The sequence below is a fragment of the Tachypleus tridentatus genome, chromosome 7 (assembly GCF_004210375.1).
Source record: "Tachypleus tridentatus isolate NWPU-2018 chromosome 7, ASM421037v1, whole genome shotgun sequence".
Taxonomy (NCBI): Eukaryota; Metazoa; Arthropoda; class Merostomata; order Xiphosura; family Limulidae; genus Tachypleus; species Tachypleus tridentatus.
Genome location: NC_134831.1, coordinates 168,520,903 through 168,542,972, shown reverse-complemented (window position 1 = coordinate 168,542,972; position 22,070 = coordinate 168,520,903). Strand labels below are relative to the sequence as shown.

The window sequence follows — 22,070 nt, the reverse complement described above, 5'->3', positions numbered from 1 at the left end:
TTTAAAGAAAATTCATATAAATTAAATATTAAAATGTTTCATATTTTAACAAACTGAATAAAATAATTTTATTTCTTCATGACGTATACCTGACTGTAGGAACTATAATACCTAAGTTATTAATTTTCATTGAACAAGTTAATTTCTAATGTTTCGGTTCTTTTAGGGGTGGACAGAACACAAGCTATTTTAAGAAAATAACGGAAGATGGAAATTTATCCCAAAATCCACTCGAGGAACTTCTAGAGTATAATATAGAGTTACAAAGTAAGTGTGGAACGTTGTCCAAGGTAATAAAGCAGCTAACTGAGACTCGAGTTTCCGGGCAGGGATATTTAGCATTAATGAGAAAGAAGTCAGCAAAAAGTTGCACAAATAAATTTAAATCATCCTACAAATCCCGACTTCCTGTTCCTATTGGCCGTTTAAAGCGCCCATTTTCTGTTGGAGATAGAAACAACGCAGTACAAAAAAGAAGTAGGCCTAATGCTTCTGGTGAATATAAAAATAGGTCAGTCCAGGGAAGAATTAGGCCTAATACTACTGATGAGTACAGAAACAGCCCAGTTGAGAGAAGAAGTAGGCCTAATACTGGAGTAATTAAAAATTCCCCTACTCAAAACAAATCCAGCTTTTATCGAACTGCACATACCACTTTCCAAGCCAAGCCTAATTGTGCCCGAATCGGATATATTTTTGACAATGTTAAGCCTAACTCTGGCCGCAATCGAGGTTGTCACAAATTTACTGAAAGCAATAGCGAATCAGTCAAGTTATCAGGATTACCCAAAATAGTACAACTTGCTAATAATGTAAAGTTGTTAACCCGTACTAGTGGTGATTCAGATGAAATACAGCACATCGAGTCTGGCCAATTAATCTTCCCGCAGTTTAGCAATCAGGAAGTATTAGTAGCAACTAGCGAACAAATAGATCGTTTAACTACAGCTTGCAGAAAAAAGGAAATTTGTAGAAGAAAAACTCAACTAAACAAACATCCTTATTGCGAAAACCTCGCTCATCTTAGAGAAATAGATAATATGCACGTGCATCAGTCTGATAAAATAGAAAAAGGAAGTGACCAGTATAAAAATGTTTTTTCTTTGTATATTGAAAACGAAAGAGATATAGAAAATTTTCAAAACATTTTGAGACAAACTGATAAAGCTGTGAACATTCAAAGACCTTTTCTCATAAAAGGAGATTTCAACACAGCAATTCAGCTAGAGTGGGCCAATGGCAAATACTCACTGACCAATAATATCTTAACTGTAGCACCAAAATTTTCACATTTTCAAAATATTGCTGAAAAGAACAAACAAAAAAGATACGTTGTAAGCAGTGACAACAGCTTATACCACGCAGGCTTAACTGATACTGAAATGAACAGGAAACCTTACAAGAACATCCCATTTTCTGTGAGAGATGTAGTTTGCAGAGACAACAGTCCACATCAGCCCGAATTAACTGATACTGAAGTGAACCGAAAACCTTGCAAGCACATCCCACTCCCTGTGAGAGATGTAGTTCACAGTGACAACAGTCCACGTCATCCTGAATTAACTGATACTGAAGTGAACCGAAAACCTTGCAAGAACATCTCACTCCCTGTGAGAGATGTAGTTCACAGTGGCAGCAGTCCACATCTGGCAGAGTTAGTTGATACTGAAGTGAACCGAAAACCTTGCAAGAAATGCCCACTCCCTGTGAGAGATGTAGTTCACAGTGACAGCAGTCCACATCAATCCGAATTAACTGATACTAATAAAGTGAACCGAAAACCTTGCAAGAACATCCCACTCCCTGTGAGATATGTAATTCATAGTGACAGCAGTCCACATCTAGCAGAGTTAAGTGATACTGAAGAGAACTGGAAACCTTACAAGAACATCCCACTCCCTATGAGAGATGTAATTTACAGTGACAGCAGTCCACATCTAGCAGAGTTAACTAATACTGAAGAGAAAAGGAAACCTTACAAGAACATCCCACTCCTTGTGAGAGACGTAGTTCACAGTGACAACAATCCACATCAGGCAGAGTTAACTGATACTGAAGTGAACCGAAAACCTTGCAAGAACATCCCACTCCCTGTGAGAGATGTAATTCATAGTGACAGCAGTCCACATCTAGCAGAGTTAAGTGATACTGAAGAGAACTGGAAACCTTACAAGAACATCCCACTCCCTATGAGAGATGTAGTTCACAGTGACAGCAGTCCACATCTGACAGAGTTAACTGATACTGAAGTGAACCGAAAACCTTGCAAGAAAATCCCACTCCCTATGAGAGATGTAGTTCACAGTGACAGCAATCCACATCAATCCGAATTAACTGATACCAATAAAGTGAACAGGAAACCTTACAAGAACATCTCACTCCCTATGAGAGATGTAATTTACAGTGACAGCAGTCCACATCTAGCAGAGTTAACTGATACTGAAGAGAAAAGGAAACCTTACAAGAACATCCCACTCCTTGTGAGAGACGTAGTTCACAGTGACAACAATCCACATCAGGCAGAGTTAACTGATACTGAAGTTAATCGAAAACCTTGCAAGAACATCCCACTCGCTGTGAGAGATGTAATTCACAGTGACAGCAGTCCACATCTGGTAGAGTTAACTGATACCAATAAAGTGAACAGGAAACCTTACAAGAACATCTCACTCCCTATGAGAGATGTAATTTACAGTGACAGCAGTCCACATCTAGCAGAGTTAACTGATACTGAAGAGAAAAGGAAACCTTACAAGAACATTCCACTCCTTGTGAGAGACGTAGTTCACAGTGACAACAATCCACATCAGGCAGAGTTAACTGATACTGAAGTGAATCGAAAACCTTGCAAGAACATCCCACTCGCTGTGCGAGATGTAATTCATAGTGACAGCAGTCCACATCTAGCAGAGTTAAGTGATACTGAAGAGAACAGGAAACCTTACAAGAACATCCCACTCTCTGTGAGAGATGTAGTTCACAGTGACAGCAATCCACATCAGGCAGAGTTAACTGATACTGAAGTGAACCGAAAACCTTGCAAGAACATCTCACTCGCTGTGAGAGATGTAATTCACAGTGACAGCAGTCCACATCTGGTAGAGTTAACTGATACTGAAGTGAACCGAAAACCTTGCAAGAACATCCCACTCCCTGTGAGAGATGTAGTTCACAGTGACAACAGTCCACATCTGGCAGAGTTAACTGATACTGAAGTGAACAGAAAATCTTACAACAGTTTCTTACTTCCTGCGAAGAGGAAATTTAATAAATACATCCCATATTTTGTGAAAGATATAGTAAACAATAATAACAATATACATGTGGTCCAGTTGTCTGATATTGGAGAGGAAAATAAGAAAACAACTCTGGTCAATAAAGGTCATCTCGTACCTTTTTCATTAATCAAAGATGATAGGAAAAGACTGGCTGAACACCAGGACTGTGAAACATGGGTAAAAATAGATGAATCGTCTTCCAATTATGTAGGAAAAAGAAATGATGTAGAGGAGTGGAAAGGTTTTGCAACAACAGTTGGTTATCCTGAAAGCTTTAACATGCTCAGTGAATCTACAAGAGAAACTACGCATGAGGAAGAAAATCTTACTGCATTAAGTGAACGTACGAAACAAAAAAACTTTCACCAAAACAATAAAATCATGGAATACGAGCTAAGCGTAAAAGGTAATGATACAGATGTGAAGAAATTAAACTGTGAATTAGTAAATAGTAGAGAATCTCGAATTCAAAATGATCTTCTTAACGGAGAAGAAAGGCAAAAAGATGGGATTATGTATAGCCATCTGAATATCGGCTTAAAAACAGAAATCGAAAGAAATGGCTTAACGCAAAAATATACCAAAAAGCTTCGAGAAAATTGTATTTATGAAAGTAAGATTAATGATAAAATTAGTCATGTTTCTGTTGTAAAATCTGATTCTATTACAAGCAAAGATTCCTGTAGGAAATCTCCTATTGATGTGACCATGGGCACATTAAAATTAGTAATAGGAAACAAAGTGAGCACTGGAGAGCCAGTAACGGAAAACAAAGTAAGCACTGGAGAGTCAGTAACGGAAAACAAAGTGACCACACAAAAAACAGCAATGGGTAAAATAAACACAATGGGATCAACAACAAAAGATAAACAAAAACCAACCAAGAGAAACAAGGTGAGTACAGCAGAACAAGCAATAGCAAACAAACTGAGCACAGAAGAACCATCAATAAGAAATAAAATTACTACACCAAAACCAACAATGGGAAACAGGATGAGCACAGGAGACTCGGCAACAAGAAAAAGTGTGAACACGGAAGAACCAGTAACAGGAAACATGATGATTGCATCGAAACCAACAATTGGCAATGAGGTGAGCTCGGTAGAACCAGCAATAGGAAACAAAAGTATTGCACCAAAACCAGCAACTGGCAATAAAGTGAGCTCAGAAGGACCAGCAACAGGAAACATAATGGCTGCATTGAAACCAGCAGCTGGCAATGAGGTGAGCTCAGTGGAACCAGCAACAGGAAACAAAATTATTGCACCAAAACCAGCAACTGGCAATAAAGTGAGCTCAGTAGAACTAGCAACAGGAAACAAGATGAACACATCACAATTAGTAAGGGGAAACAAGCTGAACACACGAGAACTAGCAATAGAAAGTACATTTAATACAGAAGAACAAGTATTAGGAAACAACAATAGCATAGAAGAACCAGCAACAGGAAAAAAATTTAACACACTAAAAGCAGTAAAGGGAAACAAAATAAATGCACCAGAACCAGTAAAAGGAAACAAATTTAGCACAGGAGAACTAACAAGAGGAAAGAATGTGAACGTAGAAGAATCAGCAACAGTAAACAAACAGAACACAGAAGAACCATTAACAGAACATAAATTCAGCACAGGAAAACCAGTAATAGGAAACAAAATTAATGCATCACAGCTAGTAAGGGGAAACAAACTGGGCACAGGAAATCCAGGAACAGGAAATTTTATGAATGTAGGAGAACCAACAAAAGTAAACCAAGAAGACATAGGAAAACTAGTAACAGGACAATCAGAAGCAGGAAACAAAGAAAACACAGGAAAAGTAGCAATAGAAAACCAAATTTATGCATCAGAACCAGTAAATGAAAACAAATTAGGCACAGGAGAACCAACAACAGGAAAGAATATGGACGTAGAAGAATCAGCAATAAAAAATACATTGAAAATAGGAGAACCAGAAGCAGTTAACAAAGTGAACAAAGACGAATCCGCAACAGAAAACAAAGTGAACATAGGAGAATCAGCAATATTATACAAACTTAAAACAGGAGAAACTGAGACAGGAAACATAGTGAATACAAGAGAACCAGCAACTGAAAACAAATTAGAATCAGTAACTGGAAGCAAAGTAGGCACATCAGAACCAACAGTGGAAAATAATGTAAGCATATCAGAGCCAAAAAAAAGAAACAAATTGATCATAGCAGAACCAGTAACAGGTAACAATGTAAACATATCAGAACCACTAATGGAAAACAAAAAAAATCTTAAAGATATGAAAAATCATATAATCAATATACAGAACGTTTCTTATAACACATATGGTCCAGTGAATACAAATGAATTATTAACGCAATGCTCTACTCCACGTTATCCATCAAACAGGGGCATCATGACAGTTGTTGGACACTTAAAGAATGTTAGTGAATTATGCGATGCAGTCACGTCTACCAAAGACATTACAAATATCCAAGAAAGTATAACAAAACAATACAGTGTGTTGGACACAAAATTAACATCAAAACACAAACACACTAAACTGACGCAGCGTATAGACAAGTACAACGAAGCGATAGAAAACGAAACATCCAGCCCTAAGACTTGCATTGACTGCCACCTTAACATAGGCTTAACAACAACATCAGTTGCACGTGCTAATGACTGTACTATTAAAATATCTGAGGAAACAAGAACCAGAGACTCGAATGGAATCGTCGAAACAGATAAACAATATGTGTTGAATGAACAAAATATATTGAAGGCCTTTTGTCGAGGAAAAAGTGGTCCCAATACTGAGAATAATTCGGCAGAAAAAACATACAACAGATATCGACAAGGAACTCTTAGAAAGTATAACACAGGTTTCAGAGATATGAAAGAGAAAACTCGTGAGACTATAGCTGAAAAGCAGAAAAATGGCAATGAAGACAGTAAAATAAATTTTCTTCAGAGTACCTACAATCACGTTGAATTAAATAGCTCTACAAGACCAGTTAATGACGTGATCACTACAGGTAACTTACAGTTGAGACGATCTCTCTCTGATAGTGATATGTTACTGAGTGAAAGACGGATCAGAACTCGTGGTGACAGATCGACCTTCAAGTTCAAGGGTAAACTGGAAGCTACATCAAGTTTTGACCTCACCAGAGACACAGTTTTGAAGTATCAGTGTAAGTTCAAATTAATTAATTAATTAATTCACACATTCAGTCAAGAGCTAAGGAAGTGTTTTGCAGTGATATCTTAGGTATTCTCTTAAAAAGTGACGCCAGTAACAAAATAAAGAGTATACTCCTAGTAACAGGTTAGTTGGATCTACATAATAAGGAGTAGTATAATTAAAACATCAAAAATCTCGATTTTCTTATAACACGAAATAATGTGACTTTATTGTAAAAATGTCACTTTTAAAACTGAATTATAAAAAGTAATAGTTATAATCAGCAAAGCAGGTTAAATCAGTAGTTGGAAGCTAAGCCTTAAACCTTATGAGGTGGGACATCATTAATACCATTAGTGGGGAAATCACACGATGAAAGAATAAAATTACTTGACTGATTTATAATAAAAAATTTTCTTAAAATATGCACAAAATTCACGAATAGATAAATTGGAATAATATTAAAGTTATCTTGGTAATGAAAAATTTATGATCGATTCTGTTGGTATAATGAGAGGGTTTGGTATTCTATTTTACGACTTTTATCCAGTTTTATTACTTTAGTTTCCAAGTCCCAAGTGAATAAGTTTAATTGACAGACGTTCCACTTAACTTGGTGATTTAACTAAATCTCTTTTGCTATCCTTGTAATTAGTGGAAAATCCCAAAATTTACATATGGTTGTGATTTGTTAGAAAATGCCTCATTGGGTCTAGCTTTTGGGGTAAACCCTTTAGATAGGTTGGTGTACCATTTGCTTGGCATACAAGACGTAGTGGGGTTATTCCAAGAAAAAAAAATTATTATTTTCAGGTTAAGTTGACGTATGTTATTTTCTTAAATTAGATTCTAATCACTAAAATGTGTTGTATTAGGCCTAGTGGAAATGCTAGTTGTAAATGAATCATAAAAGTTAAGGCTTAAACTTAGTTTCATACAGGCCTAATTTCCATACTTTATATCAGTGGTTCTTAAGTTGTGGGTTGCTCCTCCTCCTTTTTGGTGGGGGAAGAAGAAACAAGAACCATTTGCCTTTCGTTAAGTTTATCGTTGTCATCAATGGTTTTATATATATATATCATAGTTTAAATGAGTTTAACAATATTTTTGTTGTGTTTTTCGAGGGGTGTTTTACAGAAAAAACGAGGGTACGAGCTAAATATTTGTGAATCACTGCTTTACATAACAATAATTATCATAGGTTTATATATTTACTATTTATAAGCTTTCCTGGATAACGATACTAAATTTATTAAATTACTTTGGTCTTTTTACACTACACATAGTTCTTTTAAATATGTTATTCTTCAGAGAGCTTAATTTATGATGTTATTTCACAAAAATTCATTAGGGAATATTTTGAGACTTTCGTATTTGTGAATATAAGATAGTATGTAAGTAAGTAATGATCAGTAAAGCGCGTTAAAGTAAAAATATAATCCTTGAAAAAAAACGTTCCTGAATTTTTCGGAAACGTGTTGTTAAATTCTAGAAAATAGTTGCATAAGTAGACAGAAGAGGGCCTTTTAGAGAAACCCCAGCATTTACCTTTTTACTTCTTCTCTTTACTTAACCTAAGTCACGCAACACTTCCAGAAATAATGAGTAAAATACAGATGTTTTTCACATATATTCAAAGTATTTATATAAAGTAAAGCCAGGAACTTCTAGGTGTTATTTATTTCATACAAAGTCTTGTTAATGTAAAAGAACAGGCAGCAAACTTCATCACATTCAAATAAAGAAACAAAATTTTTGTCATGTTTCGTGATCGTTGTAACTTATTATTTATCTCTTCTCCTTTTTCTACTCCAGTTATGTTGATGAAAGTTTAACTGAAACACTTTTTTCGGTTGAAGTTAATGTTAAACTTGATAAGAAGTACTAGTTTTGTAACAAAATAATTAATTTTGACAGAAGGCAGGTAAATGTCAGAAGAGTGACCTTAAAAACAAAACTATGTTTAAGCCTTTCAGGGTTGACTACGTTCTAGTACAACCGTTTCAAATAAACAAGTTAACAGTTTATCCTCATAAGTACAGAGGATTTCAAATCATGGTGAAGTGAAAGGTATAACAACTATGTTTTGATGTTAGTTGATTTACATACATGATATGATGAAACTGAAAACTTACCGTTTTAGAAAGGAATGCAACAGCTATCTTCGATGTAAAATCATTCACAAATTCAAATGTGTCTACTTGTGACATTCGAAAATAAAAAATATGTATCAGATTAAGCTACCAGGACCATTCAGAATAAATATGTAACAGGTCGTACCCAAACTATTTTAAGTAAAACTGCGGCGTTTTTTTTAAGCTAAAAACCTGTAAGCATAACAGTCAGTTTCAAAAGCCTTCCACGTGCCTTAGGCAACAGTGGTGTTAATAATATTCAGCACAGTCAAGAAGGATCTTCGTCTATAAACGAGCCATACTTCAAGCATCTGGAGAATCAAATCGATATTATTTTTATTATAAACGAAAACGTGTCTATCAAATCACGACATCCGATTTTTGTGCAATCAGGCTCTTCAAACAAATACCGAAAAACCGTCATCCTCGTACGTTAGATGTATTATTGAAAGCATGCTGGCAGAAGTGGTATGTTTGGGACACGACAACCTTATGATAAAACTTTGGGAAGTGAAAAGTAAGCTGCACGATTATTCTTGAAATGTATAACGGCAGATAGAGTGTGAACGGATATGACAGTATGGATTGTGAAGCTGTATTTGAGCTTCAAACATTTTTTTTAATATAACGTACTCAACCCTACGTAAACCTGAAGCCATAAGTAATTATATTATAATACAGCTACTCTAAGAGTTATATTTTAATCATAACATTCTTCTTACCTGAAACGTTTTCTCGTTTTCTAAACAGGAATAGTGTTACTCTCTAAGTGTTGCCGTTTATATACTGACTTTGATGTATCACAGTGAAGGCCTGGCATGGCCAAGCGCGTAAGGCGTGCGACTCGCAATCCGAGGGTCGCGGGTTCGCGCCCGCGTCGCGCTAAACATGCTCGCCCTTTCAGCCGTGGGGGCGTTATAATGTGACGGTCAATCCCACTTTTCGTTGGTAAAAGAGTAGCCCAAGAGTTGGCGGTGGGTGGTGATGACTAGCTGCCTTCCCTCTAGTCTTACACTGCTAAATTAGGGACGGCTAGAACAGATAGCCCTCGAGTAGCTTTGTGCGAAATTCCAAAACAAACAAACAAAGTATCACAGTGTACCCAGTATAGTTCGTACGTAACTACTGCACACTAATGGTAATATATCCTGTTTTCAGCAAATGTCAAACTTCACACAAATAAACAGTTCGAGTAGTTGAATGTCAAATTAAAATATGACTTCAATTTCTTTCACTCTAACTTGTCTACAACTTATAAAATCTTTAGTTCAGCAGTTTTCATTTTAGTCACTCACAAGTTTGTTATAGTGGTGTGTAGCGTTTATAAAATCCTTAGCTCAGCAGTTTTCATTTTAGTCACTCACAAGTTTGTTATAGTGGTGTGTAGCGTTTATAAAATCCTTAGCTCAGCAGTTTTCATTTTAGTCACTCACAAGTTTGTTATAGTGGTGTGTAGCGTTTATAAAATCCTTAGCTCAGCAGTTTTCATGTTAGTCACTCACAGTTTTGTAATAAAAGTGTTTAGGAATTATGAATCCCCTAATTCAGCAGTTTTCATGTTTTGTCTGTCTGTTCCAGTGGATCAGAAATACTTGATTCCACATCAACTTCGGTCGGAGCGTCTATTTGTCCGGCAGAAAAATAGCCCAGGTAGGACGAAGATGCGTAAGGATACATTTAATAGCTAACTATTTACGTTAAACCTAACCTCGAGAACTTTTAAAATACAATACTTCTCTATACACTCGCCTTCCGTTATCTCTATTATTATTATAATGTTGAAATGAAATTCACATTTTATTCGTAATTTCATATTAGCAAAACAGAAGAATTAAACGAATTTTATATTTTATTATTTAGCACATTAAATACGATATTTATATTTCCAGATAAAAGCATCTGGAAGGAGAAGTACTTGAAAGAACGTAAGAAAACTACTGAGTTAGAACGTGAGTGTACGAAAAACAGAAACTTGTTAGAAAAATTCCATCGAGATCTTCTGGCGAAATTAGAAGTTGGGATATGGAACAATGTTTTAACAGGAAAAGCTGAACTGCCTTCGAAAAAGGTGAGCAAAATACATTTCTATATAAATTAATAATTTAACATTTAACTGCAACGCCCCCTACAATTTTGTATCCTCTTGTCTCTAATATTAGTTGCAAACTCTTATTTGTTAACCTGAAGATGAACTAAGAAGGTCGAAACGTTGTTCTGTACTCTGTTTTAATTAAAGTTTTAAACCCATACCAGCTATCTTTAAAATACATTTCTAGTTTATTTTCGTATCGAACATAACATCCGCTTGTTAATTTTTATTTTCGTCGATGGTTATTACGCTTCTTTAAAGTGGCACAGCGGTGTATCTGCGGACTTGCAACGCCAGAAACCTAGTTTTGAGACCCGTGGTTGGCAGGTCGCAGTTAGCCCATTTTGTAGCTTTGCGCTTAACTACGAACAAACTCTTTTAAAAATCAGCATAGAAATAGTCCTTTGACCTGTGTCGAGGTTTTTAGTAGGTTTGAATAAAATATTTTTAGTCGTTTCGTCTATTGGCTCGTGGAACAAAACTAATAAAAAGAATGAATGGAAGAATTATGGGTTATTTCTAACAACCAAAAAATCAGCATTTTTTGCTATTAGTCATTAGCCCTAGTCATTGACATGGAAGGTCTTGAGTGTTGTTTCAAGAACGTGGTTGCTTCCTAAGATGGTTTTTGTTCTATTAGAATTTTTGTGAAATTCCCGTGTGATCCCTATCTTGGTATTTTTCTAAATATTTCAGTTTATTTAGATTGTCCACAACGTTTTGTAGAATATATTGAAACTGGAAATATATGTTTTTATTCGTTGAAGGTATATATTTTCATTTTATTATCAAAACAGAAATAAATTGAGATTATCTATCTGTACGTCTAAAAGTTAATGCTGTGGTAATTATTAAAAAATTACACAAGGTGTAATGTTTCTTTCGGCCGTGAAAGACTATATATAAATAGAAATTTTATTCATAGATTTTACAAGGTTAACGTATTACTATATTAACCATAGATAAGAAGTTGAAAAGTAGCTATTTTGCTACAGTGTAAACATTTGAGCATCCTATTGGCTTTTCTCTAATGGAAAAGAGTTAATGAGAAAATTTGTTTCGTCATCAGATACAAAGTTAAACGAAGGGAAGAGTATTCTCTAACATTGAATTAACAGGCTGAAAAGGCAGCTATTCAAACTCACTCACGGGCAACTGTTGGGCTACTCTAATCAAATAGTACGATTTGAAAGGAATCCTTATGACGCTCTCGCCGACTCAAAGCGCTAAGCGCTTATTTTTGCAGCAGTGGGACTCATACCTTGAATCCTTGGATTCATGGTACTAGTATGATATATAGTAGGCCACGCCTGAAATGAAGTAAATTGTTTAGTCTCAAAAAAAAGTTTAGGAAATTATATGTCCCCTGCTGGGACAGCAGTAAGTCTACGGAGTTACAACGCTAACATCAGGGATTCGATTCTCCTCGGTGGACACAGCAGATAACCAGGTGTGGCCTTGCTATAAGAAAAACACACACAGGAAATTTAATGCTCTAATAGTTACTTTAACAGTTTTGTTAGTTCATTTAAGACTCAAAGATTTGTAGGTTAATAAAGCATAACTCTGACTGTGCTGAGATAAATGTGAATTAAAAAGGATTAAAACTTGTATATGTTTTTTATACAGCTAAGTGCGAAAATAGCAATAGCTCGACTTCTTCAAGAAATTGAAGACCTTAAAAGTCGAGTAGAATCTACCAACTTCCGTCACAAAGCGGAAATTAAAGTAAGTAGCCAAACTGAAAATATATTTTAGAAAATTATTTTGTAGGAAATCGAGTGAAATATAAACAAATGTTTGCGTGATAGCAAAGATGTAATATTTACACCATTTTACTTCCACTCTTTATCAAAACTCATGGTCAATTTCCACACTTAACAATAATTTTATGTGCAGAGACTGGGCACCTTCAGTATTGTTCGTTGTAGCGTGTTTTTGTAAGCGGTCAAGAAGATATTGTTTATTGTAGTGTGTTTCTGTTAGCGGTCAAGAAGATGTTTGTTGCAGTGTTTATGTTAGAAGTCAAGATGATATTGTTTGTTGTAACATGCAAATGTTAGCGGTCAAGATATTGTTTATTATAGCGTGTTTCTGTTAAAAGTCAAGATGATATTGCTTGTTATAGTGTGCTAAAGTTAACGGTAAAAAAAGATACAGTTCGTTGTAGTGTGCTAAGATTATTGGTCAAGACGATATTGTTAGTTGTAGAGTGTTAATGTTAGCGGTAAATACGATACTATTTGTTGTAGTGTGCTAATGTTAGCGGTCAAGAAGATGTTTGTTGCATTATATTATTTTTAGTGAGCAAGAAGAAACAATTTATTTTAGTGAGTTTATGTTAGCAACAAACATTATTGTTTGCTGTTATGTGTTCTTGTTAGCGGTAAAAATAAACAGTTTGTTTTGATGCTCCTTTTTGATATTATAGTCAATTCTAACAAACACAGTGAACACATTATCTAATAACTAGGCCTTTTATGATGTATCTGAACCATTAATACATCATTATTAATATTGTAGTCGATTATGATAAACACAGTAAAACACATTCTCTAATAACTAGATTTTCCATATCTTGCATATAATTTGGCTCTTTACTGAACAGTGATAGTGCGACCAATGTAACACAAAACCAAACTAAAATCCTGTAATATATCTGTACTAATTTTATTTTACATTGTGTCTAATTAATATCATTTAATATTTTTATATAAATATTTTATGTGCGATACAGTTAAGTAAAGTTGAATAATATTTATCTTTTAAACAGCTCAGATATCTCGTTCAGGACGAAGTTAAGATACTCCGTCGAAACCTGGTCAAGAAGAAAATTCAAATAACTTTATTGCGCAACCAGGAGCAGTGCGCAGTGGACATTTCTCAACGAGACAGTTTCATCAGTATTCTCTAGTCACTTTAATTCGATGTTGAGACAGTTAACTCAGTATTCGCTAGTCACTTTGACACGATGTTGAGACAATTGCATCAGTATTATTTAGTTACTTTGACTCGATGTTGAGACAGTTGCATCAGTATTATCTAGTTACTTTGACTCGATGGTCCAGTGCACGATGGACAGAGCTTTACGAAGCAGTTACATCAATACTGCTTCGTCACAGTAGTTCAAAACCAGAAGCGGTGCATGATGGACATGTCTCTACGAAATAATTCCGTCAGTGTTGACTGATAAATCACTTTACTACGGAATTATCAGTTTTTAACGATGGACACGACTAAATGTGAGAATTTCATTAGTATTCACTGGTTACTTTGCTAGGGAATTAGAAGCTGGCAACGCCAGGCATATCTAGATGTTATAAATACACACATAAAGAGTGTACAATTTGTTTAAAAAATTAGAATGTGTCAACACAAGACACATGTAAATCTAATAAAACTTATATAAATGTAAAGTAGGGTATAAATAAAGACTGTTTAATACTATTTTGAGTATATATCAATCGAAATTTCTTACGTAACTTATTAATTTTGTTATGAGATCTTAGAAGAAAACTACTGCAGAACGAATGACGTTATCAAAACCTGAACTCTAGTATTTTCAGCCTGCTTCACATTAACTTCTTTATTCTAATGTTTCCAACTTAACTTCAACTGACATAAACAGACAAGTACGTGCGCACGCAGACGTGTGCGTGTCTGTCTGTCTGTTTGTGATTTCTATTTGAAATATAAAGAACCACTTCTTTTCCGTGCGGATATTCGTTAGTTGATCTCATTAAAAAAGATGCGCATGCATTCACGCATATGCGTAACATAAATAATAATACTCAGGTGAACACTCTCAGGGTCCACTTAGAATGGGTGCAAATTTCAAATTTCTAGGTTCTTTCCTCTTGACGTTATGGCGGTCACACACTCATAGAAAGAAAATAACAAGACTCAAACAAAAATAAAAGTATTAAATAACATATTTCTGTTATTAAGTTGGTACAAATTTAAGTTTTTAATTTTTTCTCACAATCCAGATTTATTGATGCATATGTTTATAATATCGTACATAGAATTTATAGAATACATAAATCAACCATACCTAATTGTCACACTATTATTATTCTTTCTTTACATATATAGGTGTTTATAATATTATCATTTTGTCAGTTCGTTTGTTAGTCCAGTGAGGAACTACTAAAACTGTTGCTTAAATTGATTCACTAAATTAACTACTTTATATTTTTTCTTGTATAACAGTATCATAATAATACGAATTATATATTAAATGACAAGTTTTAAACTAACACTATATAACAGTAAAAGTCCCAAAACAATGGAATATAGATTATTTACCTGAACATTCTTTGTCTTAGGTTTTCTTCTCTGTGTGATATGTGACTTAGGTTTAATTTAAATGTACAATATGTATGTTAGATTATATATCTGTATATTAAGTGACTTTTCTTTCTTAACTGTGTATGCTGTAACTTGTATAACTGTACATCGTGACTTAAATATCTTCAATGCGTATTCTGTGACTTGATCACTTAGAAAACCTATTGAAAATAAAACATGATTTTTATAAAACTATGTAAAACACAAGGTTACGTTAAGCGTAAAACTAAATAAATCGGCGACTAATTACTAAAGATTCATTTAACAAGATCTTATTAGGCGTTTATTTAAAACGCTTCCACTATCATTTTCAAAAGAAAGAGAACTGATACTAATTACGACTCTTGGCTGAAAGATGACTGACCAACAAATCAAAGTACGACAGTCTTCATGGATAAAACTCATTAACAAATCAGAGAACGACAATATTTATGGATAAAACTGGTCAACAAATCAAAGAACGACAGTGTTCATGAATAAAACTGATCAACAAATCAAGGTACGGTAGTCTTCATAGATCAAACTCACCAAGACATCAAAGAATGACAGTCTTCATGGATAAAACTGATTAACAATCAAAGAACAGTCGCCATGTATGAGTTACATTAACAAACCAAGGAGCATGGTTAAAACAAATTAACTTACTATATATGCAAAAACGGCTCGTTTGGGTTGAGAAAATATTTTACGTAGAAGAGCTCTTCTATGTAAAATATTTTCTCAACCCAAACGAGCTGTTTTTGCATATATATTTCTCTACAAGTGGGTTTTCTCGACATCACAAATTAACTTACTTCCTAAGCTGTCCTTACAGTTTGTTTGTTGTTGTTTTTAATGTTCTTTTTTATTTTAAGAAGTAAATGTTACCAGGAAAATAAAATAACAAACTGTAGTTTGAGAATCTTAAACTAATTATTATTTGTTCAAACATAGCACGTGATAAAAGTGTTATCGTCAAATTAAGCTGTAAGTCTGAAGTCTGAGGATCTACAACTCTAAAAATAGAGTTTCGATACTTGAGGTTAGCATCGCACAGATTGTCCATTGTGTAGCTTTGTGTCTTATAACGTAATCACTAAAGGAGTTGGATTCTGCAATAATGCAGCATGTTTTAACGTACTTTAAATCAGTCACAATTCCTGGTAAATAATACGATACAACGCACTTCAAACAATGTTATATAGAACATAGTGATTGATGGTTTTTACAGTACAATGCAGTGAAGTCAAACGTAGTTTGAACTGTGTTAATTAGAACACAGTGTTGAGTGAATCGTATCTTCAACAAAGACTGGCTCGTTTCCTGTATTTCCACCATACTACTTTAAACCATTGGTATTCTCGCTAGAAGCGCTGAAATATTTACAATAAAAAGAACTATGTGGCTAAGATAGCCCTAAGATTCAGGTATAACCGTCCTTCATTTTGAAATTACTGACCATTAGAGGGTGATTGTTGATAAAAGAAAATGGCCTTTACTGACACTTTTATAAACTGAGAATAAGAGCGTATAGTGGACTTGAACCTTGGAACACCGGTTCACACCTAACTCAAACACGCTAACCATTAGTCCACGGTCAGTTTAAAAGTGCTCCCAAACCAAAGTTTTGAAGCCTGCTAACAACTATACCAGTGGTTCCCAAACTGAGCCGCGGCTCTCTTGGGCGCCACGGCGAATTTACATGGGCACTGCGGAATATTTCAAATATTCTAGGGAAACACGGCGACATCAATATCTGTCGGACATCGCGCGACCTACCAGCTCGAGATAGTTCACAGTTTTAACATTAGCTTGCGCTACATTCCTTTCGATGACGTTCTCGTATGTTTGAGATATCTTTTGTTTATCTGTACTTTCGGTTACGCCAATAACTTCTCGAACTTTCTCGTTTCTTATATTTTGTATATAAATTCCTGTCGACTCTCCTTATCCACCAATAATCTAAATAACTGAAGAGTGTTGTGATGAAGTGTCTGCGAGCTATAGCAAAGTTTAGTTAATTATTTTGTTGATTTTTAGTCCTTGTGCGTAAAAATGAAAGGGTTTTTGAACATTAATAAGAAGTGTGGGAGTGAAGAAATAGATGGCGAGCCACAGACAAATGGCAAAGTTCTGAAAAAGTGTAAATATGAAAATAGTTATCTAGGTTTTGGTTTTACGTCAGTAGATGTCAATCATGAAGAGTGTCCGCAGTGTGTATTATGTCTAAAGGATTTGGCTCCAGAGTGCATGCTTTCAAGTAAACTAAAACGCTACTTAGAGACCAATCATCCTAACATGGCTAGTAAATCTCATGATTATTTTACCAGAAGGTTAAAAGAATTGTAAGAACAAAAAGGTACATCTTTGAAACAAGCATGAATACCAAGCAATGCTTTGCTAGCACCTTACAAGGTGGCGTATAGAGTCGTAAAATGTAAAAAGCCTCACACAATCACAGAAGAACTGATTTTACCAGCTACAGGAGATATGGTGAACATTATGGTTGACGAATCTGCGGGAAGACTACTTTAAAAGGTGCTTTTATCCAACGATACTATCAGTCGTAGAATCAACACAAGGAGAAGACCTCAACAATTAGCTAATTGAAAAAAATGAAAGGGAAGGAATTCTGGTTACAGCTAGATGAGGTGATGGATAGTAATAAGAATGTTCATTTGATTTGCTACACACGGTTCGTGGATGGTGCCAAAATTGTGGGAGACCTTCTCTTTTGTAAACGTATCACTGCAGGTACAAAGGCTCAAGACTTGTTTGAGATCCTTGACACCTTTAAGTGTGAAAACAACTTAGACTGGACTAAGTGCGTTGACGCCTGTACAGATGGTGATCGCTCTATGCCTGGCTGTTACAAAATATTGCAAGCACTCATAATAAGCAAAGCTCTTGATCCACTGTGTACCCACTGTATAATCTACAGGGAAGCCCTTGCGTCAAAGCACCTCAGTCCTCCACTGAACCTAGTCCTGAAAAGTTTTTTTTTTTAAACTGTGTTAGGATATGGAATCTAAGTACACATCTTTGTTGTACTACTATAGTTCGCGATGCCTCTCCCGTGGGAATGTACTGTCCCATGGGTTCGAATTATGACAAAAACTTTATTCTTATCTCGAAGAAGAACACACATTTGCTAAAAACTTCTTGGGTACTGATTTTTTTGTTAAAATCAGCATACCCGTGTGATCTTTTCGAAAAACTGATTGCTTTGAATCTCTCTCTGCAAAGAAGCAACACGCACATTCTGAAACTTATAGAAAAGGTTTCAGCCTTCAGAAAAAGTTACTACTATGGAGAAGAAAAATGAATGAAGATGGTGGCAAAGCCTGTTTCCCCTGTTGTAGCAGTTTGTTACATCAAATTTGACCCATGAACTAAATTCTGTTTTTAAGAAGCACCTAACACAGCTCAGTGACTGGTTTGAAAATTACTTTCCAGAAGATATGGAGAAGTTTTCATGGATCCAAGATCCATCCTTTCATGGCTAAGGTCCAAATTGAATTTACTTCTTTCAGAAGAAAAGAATATAATTGAGATGTCTTGTGACAAGACTTTAAAAACAATATTTGGCAGCATGGAACTAACTGAGTTTTGGATATCAGTAAAAGATGAATATCCGCTGGTAAGTGCTAAAGCTCAGCGAATCCTAATTCCATTTGCCACGTCATACGTTTCCAAAGCTGGATTTTTGGCGGTTGCTGTAATAAAAAGCAAGTACCGCGCGTAATTCAATGTGAAACAAGAAATAATGGTGGCGGTGCCCAATCTGATTGCAAGGTTTGAGAAGCTGTGCAGTGCCCAACAGGTGCACACATCCCATTAGTAATTGTGGTTATGTAAAAATGAAATAAAAAAATTGTTTTTAACGTGTATTATTCTTTCAAATGGCTACTGGGTTGTTAGAATATAAATACTTGTTAAGTATTAAGTTGTTTGGGCGCCCGTGAAAAAAAATTGCTGAAACACTAACGGCAACATGAATCAAGAAAATTTAGGATAAATTTTCCTAAATCATTTCTGGCTCAAAGAGGCCCTGAGAACAACTGGTTAAGGGCATGCTAACCACTAGACCATGCCTGGCTCAAAAATGCCTTGAAAACAAATGTTTTGGGCATACTAAACAATGCTCGGATGACAAGTTTCTGGTAGTTTAGGATTCTAACAACTCTGATCTTAAGTAAACAGCATTGATGTCCTTGCTTTTTGTCATTTTTCCTTTATATAAATTAAACTTAAATCTGAATATCTAAGATCACTTCTACGAAATATCTATTTACGAACGTCGACAAGAGGCACTTTGCTTTGTCATACAGTTACGACAGAAAGTGTTCGTACGACTGCGTCGTGAGTAGTTTTTTCCTCGTAACTTAAAAAGTATCACGATTAGTATAATGAAAGTACAATATATTATAAATATTATACTAACACACATCTACATAAAGTAGTATGTAAATTGAACGACAAATAAACTGTTTATAAACAAATAACCAAACATAGGAGTGACAGAAAGTGTTCGTGCGTCTACTTTAATGGTCAATTGTGTAGCCTTTCAGGTGAATTACTTGGCGCAATCTCTCCTTATAGCCCTCCATGATCGTTTGACAGTACTCGACTGGTATTTTCTTCCATTCTTCTTTATAGAAGGCCTCCAACTCTTGTAAATTTTTCGGATGACGCCGATGAACCCTGGTCTTCAACTCATGCCAAACGTTTTCAATTGGGTTGAGATCGGGTGACTGCGATGGCTACTCCAGAACGTTTATATGGTTCCTCTGCTACCAGGATTGCACATATTTTGATGTGTACTTAGGGTCATTGTCGTGCTGGAAGATCCAACGACGCCCAAGCCACCAGTTCCGAGCATCATTCTTGATATAAGTGCCTAATATATCAACGTACTCTTCTTTTTTCATGATTCCGTTGACGCGGTGAAGGTTGCCTACACCAGAAGAACTGAAGGAACCCCATAGCATGATCGAGCCACCTCCGTGTTTAACTGTAGGGACGGTGTTCTTTGGAAGATTTCGTTCCCCCTTCTTACGCAAAATATAGCGAACATCATTATGGCCGAAAAGCTCGATTTTAGTTTCGTCCGACCAAAGAATACTCTTCCAATAGGTAAAGGGTTTATCTACATGCTTTCTTGCATACATCAATCGTGCTTTTAAATGAACAGGCTTTAAATATGGAGTTCTACTAGGACGGCATGCTTTGAACCCAGAAGAGCGTAACTTGTTCGTAACTGTGGAAGTGCTTACTTCAACCCCAGTTTCCCTTACCAGTTTCTGTATGTCATTACGTGTTAAACGAGGGTTCCTACTAACTTCTTTGAGAACCTTCCTCTTGGTTCTCTCTGGAATTTTGGTGGGGCGTCCGGAACGAGGGAGGTTAACAGTTGATCCTCTAAGCTTAAACTTGGCAATTATGCTTTGAACTGTAGATTTTGTCACATTAAGTTGTGTAGCAATACCGGAAAGAGACACACGAGACTTGTATTTTACAATAATTCGGTTCTTTAAATCACTGAACAATCGTTTCCTGTTCGCCATGACGACCAAGCAGATAATGACGGAGACGGGGCTAAATAGCCGGAAGTACATTTTTTGCTAGCTAAATTCCAATAATTATGAACACAGTGTCTAGTTCTGGAATGGTATAATGTAGTTTATTCGTCAAACTAAACAAAATATTTACGGGAATATAAGTTTTTTCACACGTTCTGAACTGTACGAACACTTTCTGCTCCTCCTATTTTTGGTTATTTGTTGATAAATATTTTTTGTCGTTTAATTTACATACAAATTTATGTAGATGTGTGTTAGTATAATATTTATAATATATTTTACTTCTATTAGCCTAATCGTGATACTTTTTTTAAGTTATGAGCAAAAAACCACTCGGGACGCAGGTGTACGAACACTTTCTGTCGTAACTGTAGCTATAGTATTACAAATTCCAGCTATCCTTTAACTAATTTGAGGAGCGTCGACTTACAATAAAAACAGAAATTATCGTTTAATGAAATTTCCTACATAAGGACCAGTTACATTCCAACATTAAAAATTCGGTTTCGTACAAATCACAATAAAATGACTAAAAGTAAACAAAGTTAAAATTATTCTTTCCCTATTTTACTATTCTTTCTGTATCGATCTCGGAACAATATTAAAAAAAGAGCAAACCATACCGTTAAAAACACATCGAATGTAAAGTGTTGTTAAACAATACATGGCTAAATCCTGGGACTAAAAATTGTACTATAATCCAATACATTATTTTAAAAAATTGTGTAAATGAATATAATTTTGTAAAAAATTACATATAAAGTTCCCTCTGTTCTATATATTACCAAAGAAGATCCCAAAAAAATTTAAGATAAAAGGTTTTTATTCTTCAAAATTTAAGTTCTGAATTGAGTTTGACTTTGTATCTAACGGGTCTTGTTATTGGTCGTCGTGAAAACTAACAACAAACGTGTCAATTCTTAACTATCTCAAGTTGACCTTAACTTAATTAAGCAAATAGTTATTATTGTACAAATAATGCGGCTAAAATAATATTAAAGTGTCCACAAAGACGAATAAGTAACCTACTGTTCGTATCTCAAGATGGCTAGTATGGGTATTAAAATAAAGTAGAGAACAACGTTTCTCTGTTGCTATACAATCAATTAAAAATAAAAAATAGATTATTTGACCTCGATCGTCGTTACTGGTGTTAAAATACACTATTCATAGACGAAATAACGAACATAAAACGTTAAAAAAACACAATTCATAGACCAAAAACATACATAATATATTAGAATGAATAATTCATAGACCAGATAATTCACGATTAAAATACCTTTTATCAAATATTGCATATAAATATTAAATAAAAATGCATATCAAACATAACATAGATTAAATGTTAAAATACGTAGTTAATAAACTGAACCACATCGATGATATATCGAATTCATAATTGCGTTGATAGATATAATCAAGAGATGGCACCACGTAGCTTATTATCCTGATCTTAAATACTTTGCTGCTGCTGTTGATGTTGCTTGTCATTGAGGTC

At 35.0% G+C, this 22,070-nt stretch overlaps 1 protein-coding gene across 2 annotated transcripts in view; it reads left to right on the top strand.

Moving 5' to 3' along the window:
- Positions 1–14,087, top strand: part of LOC143257173 (uncharacterized) — a 50,061-nt gene extending 35,974 nt beyond the window's left edge. For both annotated transcript variants that reach the window (XM_076515519.1, XM_076515520.1), the window contains 5 exons: positions 167–6,444; positions 10,148–10,219; positions 10,459–10,637; positions 12,288–12,386; positions 13,432–14,087. In XM_076515519.1, the coding sequence (XP_076371634.1) occupies positions 167–6,444; positions 10,148–10,219; positions 10,459–10,637; positions 12,288–12,386; positions 13,432–13,572 (6,769 nt within the window). In that variant the 3' untranslated portion in view covers positions 13,573–14,087. The remainder of the gene's footprint in view (positions 1–166; positions 6,445–10,147; positions 10,220–10,458; positions 10,638–12,287; positions 12,387–13,431) is intronic.
- Positions 14,088–22,070: the final 7,983 nt, after the last annotated feature.